The 19,135-nt window shown below is 40.1% G+C and overlaps 1 protein-coding gene across 40 annotated transcripts in view; it reads left to right on the top strand.

Annotated features, from left to right (window-relative positions):
- The window catches only part of camk2g2 (calcium/calmodulin-dependent protein kinase (CaM kinase) II gamma 2), a 74,166-nt gene that overhangs the window by 49,415 nt on the left and 5,616 nt on the right, over nt 1–19,135 (top strand). For 2 of the 40 annotated variants that reach the window (XM_065296887.2, XM_065296891.2), the window contains 6 exons: nt 6,065–6,105; nt 10,431–10,508; nt 13,513–13,557; nt 13,933–13,987; nt 16,705–16,809; nt 18,630–18,764. In XM_065296887.2, the coding sequence (XP_065152959.1) occupies nt 6,065–6,105; nt 10,431–10,508; nt 13,513–13,557; nt 13,933–13,987; nt 16,705–16,809; nt 18,630–18,764 (459 nt within the window). Of the gene's footprint in view, nt 1–6,064; nt 6,106–6,773; nt 6,807–10,430; nt 10,509–13,512; nt 13,558–13,932; nt 13,988–16,704; nt 16,810–18,629; nt 18,765–19,135 lie in introns of all 40 variants that reach the window. The other 38 variants (XM_065296892.2, XM_065296900.2, XM_065296889.2 and 35 more) reach the window with 26 other exon arrangements.

Below are 19,135 nucleotides of genomic sequence, written 5' to 3'. Positions count from 1 at the left end.
TTAGCTGACGCTATGGGGGAAACTCCTGTTTACTCCGTGACTGAAGCCTATTGGTTAACGTCTGTACAAAGTACAGACCAATGACGTTTGAACCCGCGCGCGGGAGGAACGCGTCCTTATATAAGCGCGGTTCAATCGTCAGGAGCTCATTATATTCGACTGAAGCGCGCAGCCGAATAACACTCGCTGCGTAGACGTTTGTAGCACGGCAAGAGACGCAATGCTTCGTTCCCGTTATTTCAGGGAACCGGGGTTACGTGAGTAACCTAAGCGTTCCCTTTCAATACGGTTCACTTCGCATTGCGTCAGTTAGCTGACGCTATGGGGGAACGTAATCCCATCACGCCGTGCATACACAACGTACTGAAGTGCCTTACCGGAGAGACACTGCGTGTGGCCCTATACCCGGCATATTCACAGCTTAAAAAGCAAATGAGTAAGCACCATATAAATTGTTGACGCGCACACGGTGGGGTTTTAAACGCACCGGGGGCACATAACATAGCACAAGACGGCGAGGTACCGAGCGCGCCGCGGCTGTGCGAGATAAGTAAATTCAGAGTCACGTTGGTGAGCTCGCTGAGCGCACCGTGGTGTACACATAAAACGCATGAGCGTGCATGATTGAGCCGAGAGAACCTGCGCTCGTAGGGCAGGGACGTCTAAGCTGTACAATCTGACAACGTAGACGGCGAAGACCAGCCGGCCGCGTAGCAGATATCAAATATAGATATAGATACCCCTGTAGACCAAGTTCATGAAGAAGCCAAACTCGCAGAGAGTGGGCTCTATATAGGACATAGCTCATAGAGGGGCGTGAGCCAGTGCGATGGTTTCAACGATCCATCTAAATAACCACTGTTAGCAACAGACATACGTAGTGAGTGATCTGCGAAGCTCACGAACGGCCGATCTGACTATAATATGCGGCAGAACGGTTCGTAGCGTGGGATTATACAGATACCACAATAGTGTGAACCCAGGTGCACCCTCGAGCGCATCGGGATGCATATAGGTAGTATTATAGTGCACAGATCGGTGAGCTTTCCAAGCGCGCCGTAAATGTGTATTGACTATAAATTGCACGGGCACAGGTGAACACTTGAATACATCGTGAATGCATATAGATGAATCAGAGTGTTATAATGCACAGGCCGGCAAGATTCTCGAGCGCGCCGTCATGTGTTCTGATAATAAATTGTGCGCACACGGGTGAACTCTTCAGTGCACCGTGAATGCGTATAGATAAATCAGTGCACAGAACGCGCCGTGAATGTGTACAAATATGATTGATGAACGTAACGGTGGGCACCCAACGCACCGTGAACGTACACAGATGAACAACAATGTATGTGTCACAAATCATAACACAGCTGTGTATACAGGTGAGCTTTCCCAAGCGCATCTTATTGTATACCAAAATGTTATAGCGTGTACATGTGAGCTTCTCTAAGCGCACGGTGGACGCATATAATTAAAAACCATATCGTGCATACAGGTGAGCTAATGGGCGCACCTTTAATGCAACAAACCTCAGTAGTGCGAAGCAGGGATGTCGAAGCTGTAAACTGACAACGTGGACGGCGGGGACCAGCCGGCCATGTCACAATTGTCAAATGAGAAACCTCTAAGACCATGCCCATGCTCTAAGACAAGTGAGCATAATTGTCACGGGAGGTGATAACGTCAACGATCCATAAATAGCCTGTATTGACAGGTGCTCTAGTGAGTGATCTGTGACGCAGATGAACAGCTGATCGTCTGATGTACGTCAGACGTATGTGTCATCCAGGACCTTGGACAGTTCCAGAGCGCTGTGCCTCGAGCACCGTCCGCATCTGAGAAATGACAGGCTTATGAATAAAGTGAATGGCCAGCCGTAAAAGCATGGTTCGCTGTTACCGCCGCCGTCCGCATCTGAGAGATGACAGGCTTGTGAATTAAATGAATGGTCGGTCGTAAAAGCGTGGTTCGCTGTTATCACGGCCACATAGATATAGGTAGGGGAGAGAGCCGCCGTGCCTCTGTAGTGAGGAGAAAAGTGTTCCACCCACGATTCGCGGGGGGTATTGACTTTCAAATGTCACTAGACAGAATGGATCAGACTTTGCATAAGGACGCCTCGTGAAAGGGGTCCTAGCAGCTTGTGTCAATGTGTCATAAGGCACGTAATGTAGGTCGTGTCCCACGGATGCCATCTCCGCACGCCCATCGTAATGGGTTAATATTGGTAGTTTAAGCATGAGATGCGTATCACTCTGATTGAACATAGCTTATAAAGCGATGCAATGAGTTTATAAAGGAGATGACTCGTCAGCTTGTTCAGGGGGCGAGATCTCAGTCTGGTTCGGTAAATAATGAAACCACCGTAGATTGCCCGACCGCATTATCACAATAACACGGTCGAGCGTGCTGCAGTGCTAAATCATCCTCTTAATGTACCGTATTCACAGTACAAGGTGATTTATATGAGACAAACGGCGTTCCACGCGCCGAAGGCTGATTGCCGTCGTAAAGCGTGTTCAATCCACAGCAAATGCTGGGCTAGCTCGTAATGACAGCACTTCATGCAGCAGTGTGTAACTTAAGCAAGCTTCCCGGCCGTCAGCTCGGGGCGGGACCTTTGCTTAGTCAAACTGAAGTGGACTTATGAACAATGCCACGATATTCAGCTTTCTGAGGCTCGTTAGAGGGGTACGTGCGCCCGTCTTAAACGAGATGCCGCGCGCGTCTGACTGTGCGCGCGCTTTAAGCTTTGAAACTTATTGTGGCGGGTAGCAAGCTCACTTGAGGTTGATACTACCCTTAATATCTCCGAGTATTGGAGCGGAGGTGTGAGCGTCTTCGGATCCGCTAATATAAATCAGCTATATGGCCGAAAAACGTCATAAACCGCTTGGCTGTAAGCCTTTGAGTGGCCGTCCGGAGAGGGCGCGATTCAAACGCTTGGAGCCATGCAAAAGTCTGAGGCTGTCCTTCCTCTAGGAAGAGAGAATAACAGCCGTAAGACCGTGCTCGTTTGCGCCATCAGCATCGTAGCGGAGAAACTGAGGTGGGCTGCGAGCGAATTTGGCAGAAAGGTGTTAGAGACACCGTACAGTCGTGGGGTGTCAATACACAGTATATGGCCAAACCGGGGTTTTTTCGGCTAGCGTCGATAGAATTATGGACAGCGGGCCGTGTGTGCGTATTACTGATTGCTTGTCAGTAAGGCGATAAAGTGTTTAGAGACACCGTACAACCGTGGATGTCAATACACAGTATAGTAAGCACGGAAATTACTCTTTTAGAGGAATTAAATACCGTTCGCCACTATAGTGAGGTCGCATAGCCGACAGTATTACACAGTATGTTTGGATAAACAGCACACAGAAAACATTTCAGGGCAGTCCAGCCGAGGCGCGACATAACCCCTTTTTCCCAGACAGTTTCGTTCTCTGTTGATGCAGCTATGCTGCGGAGACCAGAGCTCAGCCGTTCAGGTGCACAAGCCTCAGTAGTGACGGTGACCGAACGGCTCACGGAGCAGGGTAGTATGTCTAGGTAGTTTAATGTCAGACTGAACCCATCGCAGAGAGGAAGTCTGCCGCGAGGCCCGCGGTTTTGCCGTTTATTAAAAGGGCAGAAAAACCGGGTATATATATATAAGAATGTACCAATATTCAGCGCACTGATATAGGACGGGACTGAATAAAGGGAGGTATTCGGGCCTCAGTATATTATAAACATATTCGTTCTGCCTCTGATTCCGTCTAAACCAGAGAGAAATTACCAGGCAGACGAAAAATGAGCTATCTGAAGTGAGATCGGCTCAGGCCAGTAAAGCTCTATAATAAGTGTTTTTAGCGCTCCAATAGAGGCGTGTCCGCCTTATCGAGCAGACGAATGAGATCGTGCCGCTCCAGGAGGGGAGGGGCATGAAGCTCTCTTATAATGAGTGTTCTTGGTGCTCCAATAGCGGCGAATCGGCCCTATCGAGCAGACGAATGAGATCGCGCCGCTCCAGGAGGGGAGGGGCATGAAGCTCTGTAATCGTTGAACACTGGACAGCTGCATTTAGAGGCAGCGAGCCGTAATACCGCATGCTAGCTAAGCCGTTAAGAGACCTCACCACTGTGGGGAAAGGAGCGAGGGACTCCGCGAGCGTGGAGCACGAGTGGCTGTGCTATGACAGAGACAGGGGCAGACCGCCCGTGTTTGCTTGTCGTATGCATCTATCCAGGTCTACGGTTCCCCGCTTGTTCATCTCAACAAGAGAGGAACGGCAGAGGGGAGCAGCAACACAGACAGAACAGCCATGCGTCGTGACGGTATCACCCGATGCACTCGGGGGATTCATATATGTGCCAGAGATCTCGCCACTGAATGTAAGAGGAGCGAAGGGACTCTGTAAGCATGAACGGTTGCGGTGTGACAGAACACAGGGGAGGTTAGTCCGTGTGTGCTTGTCTATGCATCCATCTAGTCTCATGGCTCGCCGTGTGTTCATCCCGGCGAGAGAGGAACAGCAGGGGGAGCACGAAACATGGATAAGACAACCAAAGCATAAGCGCGGTCCCGGCGTGGGAGGTGCCAGACCGGTAACGCGCTCGGAGGAAATTCATAGCAGAGAGGCTCACCGAGCCGCTGTGCTGGACGCTATTACAACAGCGCCTGCTCTTTTAGCTTATAGCCTTTATATTAAAAATATTGATCTTACCGGGCGGCCGCAGGGGAGACCTCGTCAGGCGTGTGTCCGCTGCACAGGGCTCAAACCACGGCAAGCGAAGGCTATCTTCGGTTCTCGGCCGGAAAGCGGCAGGGGAAGACGCTAGACCTGGACTCTGCTATCTTCGGTTCTCAGCCGGAAAACGGCAGGGGAAGACGCTAGGCCTGGACTCCGCTGCAGGGCTTTTGTCAACGGCGAGGTAAGGCTTCTTCTTTTTCTTCGGAGCAGCGAGAGGTTCGCGCTGAAGGAGAAAATAATGAGCTCCTGACGATTGAACCGCGCTTATATAAGGACGCGTTCCTCCCGCGCGCGGGTTCAAACGTCATTGGTCTGTACTTTGTACAGACGTTAACCAATAGGCTTCAGTCACGGAGTAAACAGGAGTTTCCCCCATAGCGTCAGCTAACTGACGCAATGCGAAGTGAACCGTATTGAAAGGGAACTAGACGGAGAGACCATTTAAATGCCATTGCAGGTGTTTTGAGTTAATTAGCTGATTAGAGTGTGGCACCAGGTGTCTTCAATATTGAACCTTTTACAATATTCAAATTTTCTGAGATACTGAATTTGTGATTTTCCTTAGATGCCAGTTATAATCATCAAAATTAAAAGCAATAAACATTTGAAATATATCAGTATGTGAGTAACGAATGAGTAAAATATACAAGTTTCACTTTTTGAATGGAATTAGTGAAATAAATCAAGTTTTTGATGATATTTTAATTGGATGACCAGCACCTGTAGTTCTCTTAGCTATTCCATATTAGGTTTTAATAATGAGCCCAATAGCTGAACAGGTCAGTACAGTAATTTAATGAATGTAGTCTCTGTGCTGTAGTGAAGTAATGCAGACCTAAACATTGGTTTGTCAGAGCTGCATGGAGCAGTTTGCAGGTGTAACGCAGGCCAGACAAGAGATTTCTCTGCACAGCATGGACCCAGCATGATAAAAATTCTTCTGTTTTTACTTTGTTTTGCTTGTTTATTTATTTATTTTATTTTTAATAATCTGCTGATTTGGTTTATCTTTCTCCCCTTTGCATTCTTTCCTACTTTTATCTGCTTTGAAAGGTAAGGGAATTTGAAGATCATAAATACTTTGGAAAATCTTCTTATTGTCCTGTTATTTTATTATTTGTGTTATGTTTATGTGTGCAAATACAGTATGGCTTGACAGTCTTTTTCTGAGAACATGTAGAAGACTGTTCTTGATTCACATCAACTCTAAGTCTTTACTCTTATCCGATTTTCTTGGTGGAGAAATTATTCTAGTCATTCAGCCCGATAACCTTCTCTCTTTCCCTTCATATGCTGCTAAACTTAGGCTGTACTAAATGTTTTGTTCTTATCTTTCAGCATGCAAAAGTTTGCTGGGCAAAAAGTCTGATGGAGTGAAGGTAAGCCTTTAAACATATTTACACATCTTTCTTATTACTTTAGATTTTGAATCAGCATCATAAAGTATTACGTTTTTGTATCATAAACTAACAGTTTATTCCCCAATTTTTATGTTCAAGAGATTTTTACTGTCACATTTGTTTTCCCACTTTGTCACATTTTTAAATAGAACTTAAAGCCAAGCATTAAGCTTGTAAATATTCCACCCAAAACCAACATTATTAAGTTATTAGCCAACTAAACCTTCAAATGTTAAATATGTTTATACTTTACTATAGTTTTAAATTTAACATCACCCCAAGATGCTGTTTTGCCCAATCACAAAATATTTACTGTATTTAGACAGACATAAGACTATTTATACGATCATTAGATGATGTATATTTATTTATATTCCCTGACGCAACCCTGTAGATGTCTCTGTGCATGCAGTGAATCGACAGCCTTTTACAAGAAAGTTTCAGCAGTTTAACACTTCAAGTTTTTTGCTACTAAAACGCTTCTGTCACATCACACATGGCTTTGCGACTTCTTGTGGCTGTTTTGTTTTTCTCTCGCTCATTTTCTTCTCTGTGGGATCTAACTAGCAGTTTTATTTTTTCCTGTGTTCACTGGCCTGTTTTCTACGCTCCCCTCTGTTCCCCCTCCTCTGTTTAACCCCGTTCAGAAAAGGAAGTCAAGCTCCAGTGTTTATTTGATGGTGAGACCTGTTACACGTCTGACTCGCCCTCAACACTCTCTCGCTCTCTTTTTTTCTCTTGCTTGAGAGTTTGTTTGGGTCTTTTTTGTCTTCGTACGATTTTGTGAATCATAGGATCATTAAACATTAGCAGACTCATCCTCACCCGTTTTTCTACACATGCATTCCCATTGACAACTCATTGGCTTGCAGTCCATCCTTCATTATCTCAGTGCTTTTATTTTTGGAAAACTTGAGGTTTTGTCGAAGAAATTGCTTCCTCTCATTAGCTAAGGTTGCCGTGTCTTTTGTAATCCCTCCATATATATTGTCAGCTCTATCCCCTCAGCTTTCATATACAACCACTAACTATATACCTAGGCCTCCTTTAATTCCTGATCTTCCTAGAGGGCTTGGGTTTGCTTGCTACTCTTTCATAGGAACAAGTGTGTTTAAATGCTATTATGGCAGACTTTCTAAAGCATGAGACAAACAAGGCTTTTTCTCACTGGAAGTCCCCTTTTCCCACAGTCCGTAGTGCGTCAGGCAGTTTCTGTTGCCATGGCAATAGCTGCAGTGGCTATGACATCAGACTTGGTCTAACAACAAAATGAAGATACCCCTGTCACAGACATTGCCTTATATTTACACTTTCTCTGCTTTAAAAACTCATTCTTATTATTTTGGAGCACATAGATGTCTATCTTACTTTGTATGTTTGCAGTTAAATGAATGACAGCAATAATGTCTGATGTAAAAAATTTTAGGGGATGGAAGGCTAGTTTACTACATTTAAAGGAACAGTATGTAAGAAATGTATATAAATTAATCATAAAATGGCCCTGATATGTCACTAGACATTAAGAAATAATTTTCATTTCAAATACTTATATCACTGACAACAGTGGTCTGGCCAGGATATTGTCATTTTAAAAGTGGAGTTGCAGCCCTCAACTGATGTTTATGTTGTCATGTTGTGTATTGGCCACCAGTTGGGTGATTGCAGTACCAGTTTTAGCCACAAGTTTTGTTATTGCAATACCAGTTTTGGCCACAATCCTACATACTGTTCCTTTAAATTTGTCTGTAGTTTTAAAATATGAAACAAGCATCATTCGTAACCCTGCACGTAATGTAAAAACTCTCATTTCTCATTTTCGGAGTTTCTCTTTCACCGCTCGGTCCCCACCACCCACTTGGTTGTCATAACCACACTCACTGGTAGACCATGTTTTTTAGTAGTGTTTAGTGATGTTAGACCTGTTGTGGAGAACTTTGTGGAGAAGTCATTCTGTATAGATGTGATTTTGAAACCTAAATATAGACTAAAAGGTTGCTTTGACAAATTGATCTGCCGTTAATTTATACGTTATTTTTAAAAGCGGAGTGCACGATTTATGAAAAACACTTTGAAAAAGAGAGTCGGGCCGGGCAAAACACACTTGTAGACAATCAGCAGTAAGGGGCGTGTCTACTAACTGACATTGTTACTTGGGTTGCGTATGTGTGGGGCGGGTCTATCAACAGAAGGTCCAGATTTTATTGGGGTAGGGGCGTGTTTGTTTAGGTGATTTCAAATGTCAACATTGGCTTCAGAGATCATGCACCCCGCCTTTAATTTATGCCAAAAATGTGGTGACTATAAAGGCTTAAGATGTTTATTGTTGTTTGTAAACATTTGCAAAATTACAAATAAGGAAGTTGTGATTGTACTTCATGCTATAGATCATTTGGGATGAGCAACTTTTTGCTGCTGTTCTGCTTTTGTTTGTTTGATCAGTGTTTGTTTAATCCAGAGCTTTATATTATAGAGCTGAAAATCACCCCTCTGTTTACTGCCGCCTCTTTTTTTATCTTTTTTTCTTTATTTAATCATAAGATTAAAAAAATTGATGCAAAGTCTGTGCATTACCTCTGCTCTTTAAAGCTCTTCACTGCATGCACCTGTGGACTGCAGGGTCCTGTAGATTAACCATCAACTCCATGACAGTAACATTAGTTGTTACTGTAACAGTACAATATATATTAATTCCTTAAACACCCTTAAAAAAACTTTTACTTTGATTTGGATGTTTGTAGTTCCTTTACAAATGTTTGTATTTATAATTGAAGAGCTCAGATGCAAAAGCCACTAAACGCCACCTCTGTCAAAAATTATAATGACGTTGACCGATTCTCTCGGCACGTATTATGTTCATCAAATACTTTCTCTTCAAATCCACTTTATTCCAACCTCAGGCCGTTCAGTTTGTTGGCAGAATCCATTAAACACCACACCAGTTTTTCAGCAAAGTCCTCAAAGTGCACAGAAGACGAATGTGAAATGACAGTGGATCACATTTAAATTTTGTTCCATTGTAAGTACTTTGACCTGAATACAACATTAATGTGGCAGCCACATGTATCACAGCGCCCCCTAATGTGTGGCTCAGAATTTTACCTTCATCATTTGCAATGTTGCATCTTTAGTGATTTTGAAACTGTTTGTATGTCTTTTCCAAAGAAGTGTATTTTTTAAAGTGAAGGTTTTTGCCTAAAAATCTTGCATGCACTTAAAGGGTTTTGCAGCGTGACTAAAGTGATATTTGTGGAAAAAAGGAATTTCAGTTATTGACTAATACCTTTTCATTGCCATTTAACTCTTTCCCCGCCATTGACGAGATATCTCGTCAATTAAGAGAAAACGCTTCCCCGCCAATGACGAGATTTTCCGTCTTTCCGCAATACCGCTATTATCCACCAGGTGGCGCCCTTCCGCAACTTTTTAAAACCGGAAGTATTGCCCTATGGCAAGCTGCTGCATGTCTGTGTCTGTTTTAAAGATCGCTCTGAATGAGATCTCTATGAAAAGTCCGTCACAAATATGGAATTATTTTTGCTTTTTGCTCAATATATGGTTTTTGCAAAAACCTACCCATATTCAAAAGCTGATTGCAAAAGAACCACTAAAGGTAGGATGAAACGTTTTTTTTTGTTTGAAAGCAGAGGGTCTGTTCTTTCATTTGGTATATTGTATGTTTATTTATTTAAAGAAGAACATTTTCTGGAAGGCATTAAACTTTGGTGAAAATCATGAAAAACGCTGGCGCTGGCTGGCAACTTTTTTTTAAAAACGCTGGCGGTGAAAGAGTTAAGATGAAATGAATGAACCTACATATAAGAGCATGATATAAAATGCTCATTTACAAGAAAACATTTCATATGCATTTAGAAAATTTTACATCTGAGCTCTTCAAGTGTATAATAAATATATTTCCTTGTTAAAGATTAAAACTTAAGCATTTACCTGTGGTTAACAGTAGTTTTCTTCCCCCTGAAAAGTTAGGTATTGTTTGCATAGTTTTTTCTGAAACAATCAGAACATGCCGTCTTTCACAAAAACATGTTAGATGGTTAATAAATGTCCACCACCTTCAGTAGTTTAAATCTGCAATACAAAGAATCTTAAATAACACACACATCTGTACAGTTGAATGTCTTTTGTTAAGGTAATAGCTTTTACCTGTAAGATAATCTACCCATACAGGTTCCCTTTCATGCTGTTCTGTGATCTCCTGACATGTCAAGTATGAGCTAAGGCCTATAGGTTGTATTGCAATGATCAAACATCATCTTACTTTGTCATTGTTTTTCGTTTTACCCCAGCCACAGACAAACAACAACAAAAACAGTGTAGTAAGCAGCAGCACCAAAGACAGCAGCATATCATCCACTGCACCAATGGTACTTCATCTTAACTTTTATTTTTTGCCATTTCTTTTCTCATACTCTTCTCAAGTCTTTGTTTATCAGTTTCGAGTCCCACACCTGTTGTTTTTTATTTCCACAACTCATCACTCAATCCACAACATACATAAAAATGTTTGAAGTTGCTCATAGATTTCATGAGTTGAACTAAAACATCTGGTCTATGCCTGTGGACTTCTCTCTTGCTTCCTATTTTACCCAAACAAACTCGCAGAAAAAGTTCGACAGATTTCAAATTTCTTAACAATAACTTGCATATTAAGATAACAGCGTCTGCTTCTTTCCTCTCTGAGGTTATATTTTTCTTAGGCCAATAAAATATATGTATAGTGTATAAACTCTGCACATCAGAGATTAATGTGTCTCTCAATCTCACAGTCGAGTCTCCAAGGGTAAAACTGGATCCATTTTACGCCGGAAAGCAGAACTGTTTCACTTGTTTTAAAGATGCAGTCTCTACTTAAGTATTGCGAGTAATTTGGCTGATGAATGTTAGTTAATGGTAGCGTTCGGTACTACAGATGAAGATAAATAACGCTTCTGTGAACCGCCACACACACCCAGTCAGGTTATAATTAATGTTATTCTGTCTTTAGAGTCTCTAATAGCTATATGTCATAATGCTTCAGAGCAGTTTGCCTAATGTAGCATTTAAACTGAATGCCACACACTATGTCCCGTAGTGATAAGGTGCTGTGTCATCGACCACTACACCCATCACGACCCAGACCTTTAAGTCGCTTAGTGCTGACGGGTGTTCAGAGGGGTTTGTGGGGAACGCATTGAAGGGAATGAAATTGTAATTGGCTCTCAGCATGTAGGGACTGCATCTTCAAGTGTGTGTTGACAGTGTGCTTATTAGAGGGTGTTGTGGTGGAAATAAAGTAGAAAGTAGAGTGTGTGTTGCGTAAACAGTATGTGGGAGTGTAAGGTGGGATCAATGCTTTGTTTTTTTCAGGAAAAATAACATCATGGCATTGAAAGCTAGTGGTTTGTTTAGTGCTAATCATGAGTGCGATGTCTGTGTGCTGTTGGTGACCGGGGTTGGTTTTGGAGAGAGACTAAAAATTACACATTTGCTTTGTGTTTCACTGTGCTTTTGAAATTGACGATTATTCTGCCTCATTCTGTTTTTGTTGTTGCGTCTTCTATTATAAATCCAGCATGTCATGTTCAGCGTGAGTGAATCAACTGCACCTCTCATGCACGTATGCAGGCAGCTGCGCTCTCGCATTTGTTTAAAGTCAGATTGCGAAGTAATAATCATAAAGTTTTATGCATTTCATGTGAGCTGAGGCAAATCTATCCCTCACGTTTAAAATATGATTTGCGTGCCGCTGGACCGATGTGTTTGCAGGGCACCACATTTTTGACACGTGTAGTCTATTGCAACAACAAATTATTTTAATGATTAAATTTTTAATTAGATTTTAAGTCTCTCCCGAATTTCATAAATCCCTCTAGTCATCAAGTAATTAAAATATATAAATAATTTTAAATAAGTGGTAAATAATTGGGATTATGATTTTTTCCAAAATAAGCAAGATTATGATTTTTCCCATAATCCATTTTCAGTTTCGGCATCACAGATTGTAGCTAAACATGGTAGATTTTGTGTGTTCTTTTTTATGTTAAAGGGACAATCATTTTCCAGCTCCCCTAGAGTTAAACATTTGATTTTTACCGTTTTGGAATCCATTCAGCTGATCTCCGGGTCTGGTGGTACCACTTTTAGCATAGCTAAGCACAATCCATTGAATCTGATTAGACCATTAGCATTGTGCTCAAAAATGACCAAAGGGTTTCAATATTTTTCCTCTTTAAAACTTTATTCTTCTGTAGTTATATCGTGTACTAAGACGGATGGAAAATTAAAAGAATGAGAATATAGTTCCTAGCCATATTTGCCTAGAAAATCGCAAAATCTTGGCACAAAATGTGACTACAGTGTCAAGTTTTAAATAAAAAAAACTCTTTGGTTATTTTTTAGCGCAGTGCTAATGGTCTACTCAGATTCAATGGATTATGCTAAGCTATGCTAAAAGTGGTACTGCCAGACCCAGAGATCAATTGAATGGATTCCAAAATGGTAAAAATCAAATGTTTAACTCTAGGGGAGCTGTAAAATGAGCATATTTTTTAAAAAAGTGGAGTGTCTCTTTAACAGTGTTTTTCAATTACTTATCTACAGATTAATCCAAATATTATTATTTTGGGTCCAGAAAACCATTTGAGCGTGCAGCGCTCTTGGTTCAACTTAACTTTCAATGCAAGCAGGCAACTTAAAAAAATAAGTTCATTCAACTTAAATTTATTAGTTGACTTAAAAAAGTAGTAAAAGTTATCGTTTTCAAGTTGAGTTAACTCAAAATGTTAAGGCAACAAGATTACTTCCTTAAGTTGAACCAACTTTATAACCATGAATATTGTTTTTCTTAAAGTTTCTCATAAACAAGGTTGGGTATCGTTTAAATTTTATCAATTCCAGTACCAAAGTTTAAACAAACTTTTAAACGTTTGCTGTGGTCAGTCATAGTGCCAGGTGAAATGTGCTGTGCATGTGCTTAATAAGGGAGGGTCTGTCACAGGACCTGGCAGATAGATACAACTGTAAAAAGCTTACCGCTGTTCGCTGTGCGAGAATGACTGAAAAAGTCCGGAATTAATTAATAAACATTAATGAACTGAAATGCGTGCTTTTAATTGATTTCACGGTTGTTGATTTTTTTTTTCTTTGGAACTGGTTCTAAAACTGAATCGGTTTTCAATACCCAACCCTACTCATAATCTGTATTCTCTAATATCAGTGATTCATACATTTATATTTTCTTTCTATTCTCTATACTTATATCATGAATGCCAACATCAGTAGCCAGAATAGCCACATTATGCCAGTTTTGGTTTGGTGTTTAAAGGTTAAGGTCGCCATTACACTTTTGTCCCTAGCACTGTATTGTAAACTCTCTCCTACCTCCTCCAGGAACCACAGACCACTGTCGTGCACAATCCAGCCAATGGCACGAAGGTAAGCCGCCTCGTTTAGCTTTAACTCTGAACACTGGTCATTTCGGACAATTTCATTAACAAAACTACCCAAAAGCTTCACATTAACAAAACAAATATCACTCAAATAAATGGGGCTTGCCCTCCTGCTGGATTGACTGGTTTGTGCAGGGCTTCGTGTGTGTGTCTCTGTATGAAAATCTATATTTCTCTGAAGAGTCTTGGTGTTTGAGGGTGTGTTGGGTATATCCATGCTTGCGAGTGATTCGTTTTGTGTGTGTTTTTTTCTAATTGTTTCACGCTGGTGCTGTCTGCATATTTGTTTCTCCCTTTCCTTTCCTCTGCCTTCCCAACTTTATACCACCAACCCTCCATCTTGCACTTTCTCTCATCACAGGGGTCTACAGAAAGCTGCAACACCACAGAAGAGGAGGACATGAAAGGTAGGAAAGGTAGACTATCAGCTCAATGTACTCTGCATGTCTTTCTCTTCTGCATAGCAGGACAGAATTTCAGACAGTGGCAAATGTGTACTCGATGTGTGTATCGGTGCATACAAAATAAAAATATGACTTTTAACATGGTCATTCATAGTGGTTATCAGTGTATCAAACCCCTTGTTTTTTCTTTGTAACATCTATCTTGGGTGATTTGATTTCAAGGGCTCTATTTACAGCTGCAGACTGTTTAGTATTAGTCTCATGCAATCCAATCTCAAGGGTCATGTTGACAGCTGGTAGTAACTTGCACTTGGATTGTTTTGTTTAAACTCAAACTGAATTCATTAACATTATGTAAAGGAATCATGATGACAAGATGACAAATTTTTACAGATATAACAAATCAATATTTTTGTCTCTGTGACTTCCTTGATTCGACTGTTTGGGAATCATTGGTGTAAGAGACTATCATAGGATCAGACTGATTGCTGTCATGTATCAGAACACCGTTCTGTTATGTAAGGAGAGTCATAATGAATCTCCAACTTTTGTCTTTGTATAATGAATGTCCACAATGTCTGAGGAAAAATTTGGGTTTTACAGCACTGACCTTTAAATTAACAAATACACTTGGTGAGAATGAGCCTCAGTATTAGATTTCTGAAAGGGCTGCAGCAGAGTCACATGAAGGTTTATAACAGCGCAGCAATTGTTACTTTTTTTTTTTTGCGACGATGGCACCATTATTTTTAATTGGTGGTTGTGATAGATGCTGGTCATGCTTGAGTTTTTAATTTTACCTGTTATAGCAGTTTGATAATGAAAAGCTATCCTACAGGCATTTATCAATTCTATTCAACCTGGTAAAGCCACTAGCAAAGTTGCATGGGGTCAGGTACAGTATAGCTCCAAGATGATTTCAGTATTTTGCTCTGTACTAAGCTTGATGACCAAGAACACTTGGCAGATTAGCTGGGACATTTTAACCTATCAAAAACCTTTGAATTGATATTGGTGATTTTCTCAAATTTTTTGACAGTCTGTCAAAGCATTTTTACAAGCCAAGTTGTGCTCATCCACATTGTTTTGCGATGAATTTTGGAAAAATTTTGCACCATGCAAACCTTACACAAAACTAGTCATAAGTTGCATGAATTTGTAGCAATAGCCAGTGATCAAAAAAAAAAAAAAAAAAATTAATATATATATATATATATATATATATATATATATATATATATATATATATATATATATATATATATATATATATATATATATATATATATATATATATATATATATATATATATATATATATATTAAAGAGCACCTATTTTATTGCTTAAAAACGACGTCATTTTGTGTATTTGGTATAATACAATGTGTTTGCGTAGTTTATGGTTAAAAAACACCTTATTTTTCGTACCGTATACTTGTGTAGCTACAGATTTCACTCTCTTCCTGAAACACACGGATTTGAAAAGCTTTGCGTTCCTGTTTGGCCAGCTAATCTGTACATTGTGATTGGTCTGAATACCTCAGCCAGGGGGAAACGTAGTCGTGATCCACTTTTTTGTGGCATTTACGGTTCGACAGCATATAAAAATGTTTTTCTGGGTTCTTTGGCCTGTTAGCTGTACAAATTGTCACACAGCATCTTTTAAGCATTATTCTTTTTTTGTTATAAGCCAGAAATGACAAGGAGGCGGCCTCTCGCAATACAAAAGTCAATGGAGACGGTTGGATTGTTCCCCCCGGTGGGCGTGGTTTTCGAATTTGCATAACTGCGCTCTGTCTCTATTGGACAGCTAATTTATTCATTTATTCTCATTTATTATGAGACATGTTTTGTATTTTGGAATTCATAAATTATTGGGATTGTCTGCTACTGTACAGAGTTTCAGATTTGCTGCAGTGGGTCTTTAAGGGTTAAACCTCACAGTCTCTCCCCTCACATTTTGTTGAGGGACATAAAGATCACACATTCTGTACCAGGGTGAAAAAATGTCTCATACAGAGAAGTCTTTTAGTTTGTGTTGAAACGTCATGTAAATACAAACATGCCCTAATAGAGGTTAGAGTGAACTCAGAAAATGATCGCCCAATTTTAAGTAATTGCCCAAACTCATCCAGCTGTCTGTATCAGTACAGTATGCTGTGATGTTGCTCATCATAATTTAATTTTTTCAAACTTATCATTTTATGAATTTGTGTCTGTTTTCACTGCTGTCTGTGTGACGTATACCAACATTGCAGTTAAGCAAGCGTGTTTTGCAATAGCTTGGTATTTTATTGTAGTTTACAGTGTTGTTCAACTGTATCAAGGTTCCAACAGGCATGGGAAGCATGGAAAATTAGGGATATTTTAAATTGTATCTCAGAGAAAATCTCATGTAAAAATAATTAGTTTTACAGTAAATATGCGGTTTTCTAGTTTTGCTCTAAAAATGTTTTATCAGCTTCATAAAATATTACTTCTGCTCTTATTGATTGTGTTGAGCAAAACACGCCTGCAATCTAACATAAGTGTTGAATGATCTTTAATTTTTTTCAAGTAATATGACCAGTATTAATTGTTTTGTTATTGCATTGATTTTATTTTTAACAATTATTATGCAAACTAGTTTTTTCATATGTAGAAGTACTACAAATGGCTAAAAAAGTACTGTAGTCCTCCCTACACCACAAATGTCACTTATTTTCCTCCCACCCTAATTGTCTGTCAGCATCGGTGGGCGGGGCTAGTGATGACAGTGCAGTGGTCAGCCAATGCAGTGCATCTGAGGAGACAACTCCTCAGTCTGAGGCTCCTCCTCCTTGCGCACCTCTCAGTAAGTTAACTGTTCCAGCAGTTACCAGCCATCTGAACCTCAACCCTGTCAGCTTTGGGCAAATCTGATCTCTTTATGATCTCTGTCCCTACTATTCCCATTGCTAATGGCTATCTCGACTTTTCTAAGCTTATCTTTATCTAATACCCTACTATCTGACTGACTGATGTCTAGATTGCTAAATGGCATAATTTTTGATGTGACAAAGTTGCAGCTTTTTTCCTTTTATTTTTATTATACAGTATTTACAGTATTCTGTTTTTATTGTAAGTAATGCTGTTTCTGGGGCTGCTTTTATGGTCTGGCCCTTATGAATGTGCAATGAATATCATTGCATTCTTTTTGCTCTCTGATATTTTTTTCAACTTTTTTTCACTAACAGCCTTTTTATAGCCTACTGTAAATGATTTTACTGTTATATCAGTATTCCTATCATTCCAATATCAAGTGTCCTCCACCATGATGGTTCATGAAAAGTGATAATATATTAATCTGTCTGATCTCAGACATTATAGTTACTTCTGTCATTCAGTTCCAAAAAATTGTCTTTTTAGACTAAGTTTTGAGTTTTTTTTTATATATGACCCCCTTAAGTCTAATAATGTGGCAAATTGTTTTTACTAGTACTGAAAAGTATACTGCATGCCAAGTGACCTGCTGTAATCTATTACGATGAGCACACATTAGTGCATTCAGAAAAGAGAGATTGTCACTTTACCTGTTTTCGAGTGTCGTCCACCTCATCGGCGTCTTTGGCTTTTAGACATGTACCTCACCACCTCTGACATGGAAAGAATTACACTGACCTTCTCAGTCAGACTGACCTTTTCATTTATTTATCTGTGTGAAACTGAATACTCTAAGTGTGACAGATGAGCAGGGAGTCTGTCCTGGGACCGTACACTGCAAACAACAAACGCGCACAACCATCTGCACGCTGTGCATGTTTCTACCCAGTATGACCAGTGCTTTTCATCTATCCTCTTGTGTACATCATTAACTCCCCTAATGCATTTGGCGCACATAGATTACACTCACAGACAGACCTTTAAATGTAGCTGAACCCTATTGTATATCTTTGCCTTTATGTGTGTTGTATTAAACTGCGCTCAACCTACTGATCCAGACAGCTACATTAAAAAGCCTATGAAAGTTTGGGACTACCTCCATCTGCTGGATGCTTTTTTATAGTGTTGAAACTCATCTAGCTGTCTGTATCAGTACAGTATGCTGTGTTGTTGCTTTATCATAATTGACTTCTAGATGCTATTCAAACTTATCATTTCTGAATTTATCTGTTTCCGCTGCTTTGTGTTTGATGTATGCTAACATTGCAGTTGTTTAAGCGTGTTTTGCAATAGCTTGGTATTTTATTGTAGACTTCAATGTTGTACTGTATCAAGGTTCCAACAGGCGGAAGCATGGAAAATTAGGGAATTTTTAAATTGGATCTTTGAAAAAATTAGGCTAATGTTCTAGTTTTGCTCTAGAAATGTTTTGTCGGCTTATAAAATACTGCTTCTGCTCCTATTGATTGTGTTGAGCAAAGCATGCCTGCAATCTACATAAGTGAGACATTTGTACACTGATGAATTTATTCATTCAAAAGATTGATACCTAGATTACAAATTATGTCTGCTCAGTTATATTTATAAAAAGATTTGTCTTATTCAGTAATCTCAAAGGTCAATGGAAAGGCATGAATCAATAGGTGTTGGAACTGTGATGCGTGAACAGTGACTTAGTTTTGTTTCGCTTTGCTCGGCCTGCTTTTGTTTTGCATCCCTGTGCTTTTGTTTATTTGTGCTGTTGTCTTGCAGCCGACCCACCACATGATGTTAAGCATGTTGATTGGAGCAGTTCAGGTCAAAACTCCTGCCCTGATTTAGAGCCTGCTGTAACTGCTCCAGCCTCCACAACACCAGGGGGCAGCAGTGTGCACAGGCAGACTAAGTGTAAGTGTTAGACTGTAGATGTGGTGACGCGTGATGACGTACAATTATTGTTGCTTCTGTAAACACTATGATATTTTATCTGGCTTTACAAGACAGTGTTCAACCAACAGTAACAATCCTCCCTAATAAAACGCTGTTGATCCATAAAAACTATGAGCTTTGTATTCTTGGCTGATTTATAGGCGAACTTGTTGTTGATTTGTGTTGGTGAGCGTAAAAAATGTTGAATTTGAGTCATTTAGAAGCAATGAAAGATCTCTGTTTGTTTAAAGAAACTTTTAAAGGTGCTGGGGGAACTTGACTTGAAATTGAAAGGCAGTTTGTAAGACTGAGATAAAGTTAGTTTGTGCAGTAGCTTTGGTAAACAGTGG

This window comes from Paramisgurnus dabryanus, chromosome 20 (assembly GCF_030506205.2).
Source record: "Paramisgurnus dabryanus chromosome 20, PD_genome_1.1, whole genome shotgun sequence".
NCBI lineage: Eukaryota > Metazoa > Chordata > Actinopteri > Cypriniformes > Cobitidae > Paramisgurnus > Paramisgurnus dabryanus.
The sequence above is the reverse complement of the archived record's forward strand: the minus strand, read 5'-3'. Positions and strand labels throughout refer to the sequence as shown.